Here is a 2030-nt window from a genome sequence, read left to right as displayed (position 1 = left end):
CTCTGCTCGCCGCCGCGCCCTCTGCTCGCCTCTCCCTCTCGTTGCCGCCCCATCACCGCCGATCTCGCAGCTCGACGAAGAGCTGACGACATCGTCGCCTCTCGTCCTGAGAGAGCTCCAACCCCAGTAAAGCACACATCAAATCGGGGAAGAAGCAACAAGAACATGTGCCGAGGATCTTCCAAACGAGTCAAAATCTATCTAAGAACTCCAAGAACAGATCTTGCTAAACAACGTCACTAAACTGGTAATGTGATTCTTCGCGTTTATGGCACCAACTGCCCGATCCCGCCCGGTGGCAACTTCACTTATGTGATGCAGTTGAAGGACCAGATCGGTAGCTACTTCTACTTCCCCTCGCTGGCTTTCCACAAGGCCGCCGGCGGATTCGGCGGCATCAGGATTCTAAGCCGGCCTGCAGACGATTACACCCTTTTGATCGGCGACTGGTTCAAAGCTAACCACACTGTGAGCTCGAGCCTCTCCCTTATTTCTATCGAAGGATTCATCAAATCACCATGGCTGATGCTTTCTAAACTGTTACAGGACCTGAGATACATGTTAGACAGTGGCAGAGATCTCCCTTTCCCCGACGGCCTCCTCATCAATGGCCGAGGACAGTATGGAAACACTTTCACCGTCGAGCAAGGCAAAACATATCGTTTCCGGATATCGAACGTGGGACTGGCAACGTCACTGAATGTAAGAATTCAAGGACACACAATGTTGCTGGTGGAAGTGGAAGGATCACACACCCTCCAAAACAGTTACTCTTCCTTCGATCTCCACTTGGGCCAGTCCTGCTCGTTTCTGGTCACGGCCGATCAGCCGCCGAAGGACTACCTCATCGCCGTCTCCTCGCGGTTCATCAGCACCGTGCTCTCGACCACCGCCGTCTTCCGATACAGTAACTCCGGCGGGAAGTCGGCCGGTCCGCCACCGGGAGGGCCAACTATGATAGACTGGTCGCTCGTCTCCTCGTGGAGGGATGAGAACCCGAAATCCGTCGCTATTTTTTTGCGACAGTAAAAAATTTCGTCGCTAAATAATTAGCGATGGAATTCTTTATTCTGTCGCTAAATAGCGACAGAATTTAAGATTCCGTCGCTAAAGTGACGTCAGCGACCAAAAAATGCGCGACGAGCTGTTTCCGTCGCTAATCTCGATTAGCGACGGAAACGGGTCGTCGCTATTTGATAATATTTTTGTAGTGTCAAGCTTTTTTGATAAAATAATCGAATCAAGCGGAGCCGAGCCGAGCATAAAATAAACCATGTCATTGAAATGATTATTCAAGCTTGATTTGATTTCTTTTATGAGCTTGAGTTTGGTTCAAGCTGGTTTGAGCTTAATTCGTTTAGATGTTATCGAGTTCTCAATTTAAGTTTGTTTGATTATTTGAAACTTTTATATTTTAAATTTATTTGATTAATTATTGAGCTTGATAATATAAATTTATTTATTTATTTTAAAAGATTTTTTTGTTTATTTAATATGTTGATAAAAGTTTTATTGATGAACATGATTCAAGAACTTTGTTTCACTACAAAAATAATAGGCTTTTGCGACGAATTTTGCGACGAAAAATCCTAATTTTTTCGTCACAAAATTATTTTGCGACGAATTTGGCGACAAAAAACTTTTCGTTGCAAATAGCCTGTCGCAACTAGTGGCGACAAAAATTTTAAAATTCGTCACCAAATTAGCGACAAATATAAAGTTCGTCGCCAAATTCGTCGCAAAATATAGTAACGAAATAGTAAATTCGTTCCAAAAATTAGCGACAAAAGAAGATTTCGTCGCAAAATTGGCGACAAAAAATAATTTGTCGCTAACTTTCGGGATACCATACAGAAATGGAGACGGCCAAATTTGCGACGAAAAATCATTTTTCGTTGCAAATTTGCGACGAAAAAATAGTTTTCGTTGCAAATTGGCGACGAAAAGTCATGTTTCGTCGCCAATTTGCGACGAAAAACCGTTCGTCGCAAATTCGACTGCCAGATATTTCCTCACAACTTTGGCGACGA

At 44.0% G+C, this 2030-nt stretch overlaps 1 protein-coding gene across 1 annotated transcript in view; it reads left to right on the top strand.

Annotated features, from left to right (window-relative positions):
* The window catches only part of LOC141842858 (L-ascorbate oxidase homolog), a 6064-nt gene extending 5035 nt beyond the window's left edge, over nt 1-1029 (top strand). The window contains exons 5-6 of the mRNA XM_074730846.1: nt 244-468; nt 547-1029. Of these exons, the coding sequence (XP_074586947.1) occupies nt 244-468; nt 547-1029 (708 nt within the window). The remainder of the gene's footprint in view (nt 1-243; nt 469-546) is intronic.
* The last annotated feature ends 1001 nt before the right edge of the window (nt 1030-2030 follow it).

The sequence above is a fragment of the Curcuma longa genome, chromosome 12, assembly GCF_044706935.1.
Source record: "Curcuma longa cultivar G26 ecotype Majalengka, Jawa Barat chromosome 12, ITB_CL_G26_1.1, whole genome shotgun sequence".
Classification (NCBI taxonomy): Eukaryota; Viridiplantae; Streptophyta; class Magnoliopsida; order Zingiberales; family Zingiberaceae; genus Curcuma; species Curcuma longa.
The sequence above is the reverse complement of the archived record's forward strand: the minus strand, read 5'-3'. Positions and strand labels throughout refer to the sequence as shown.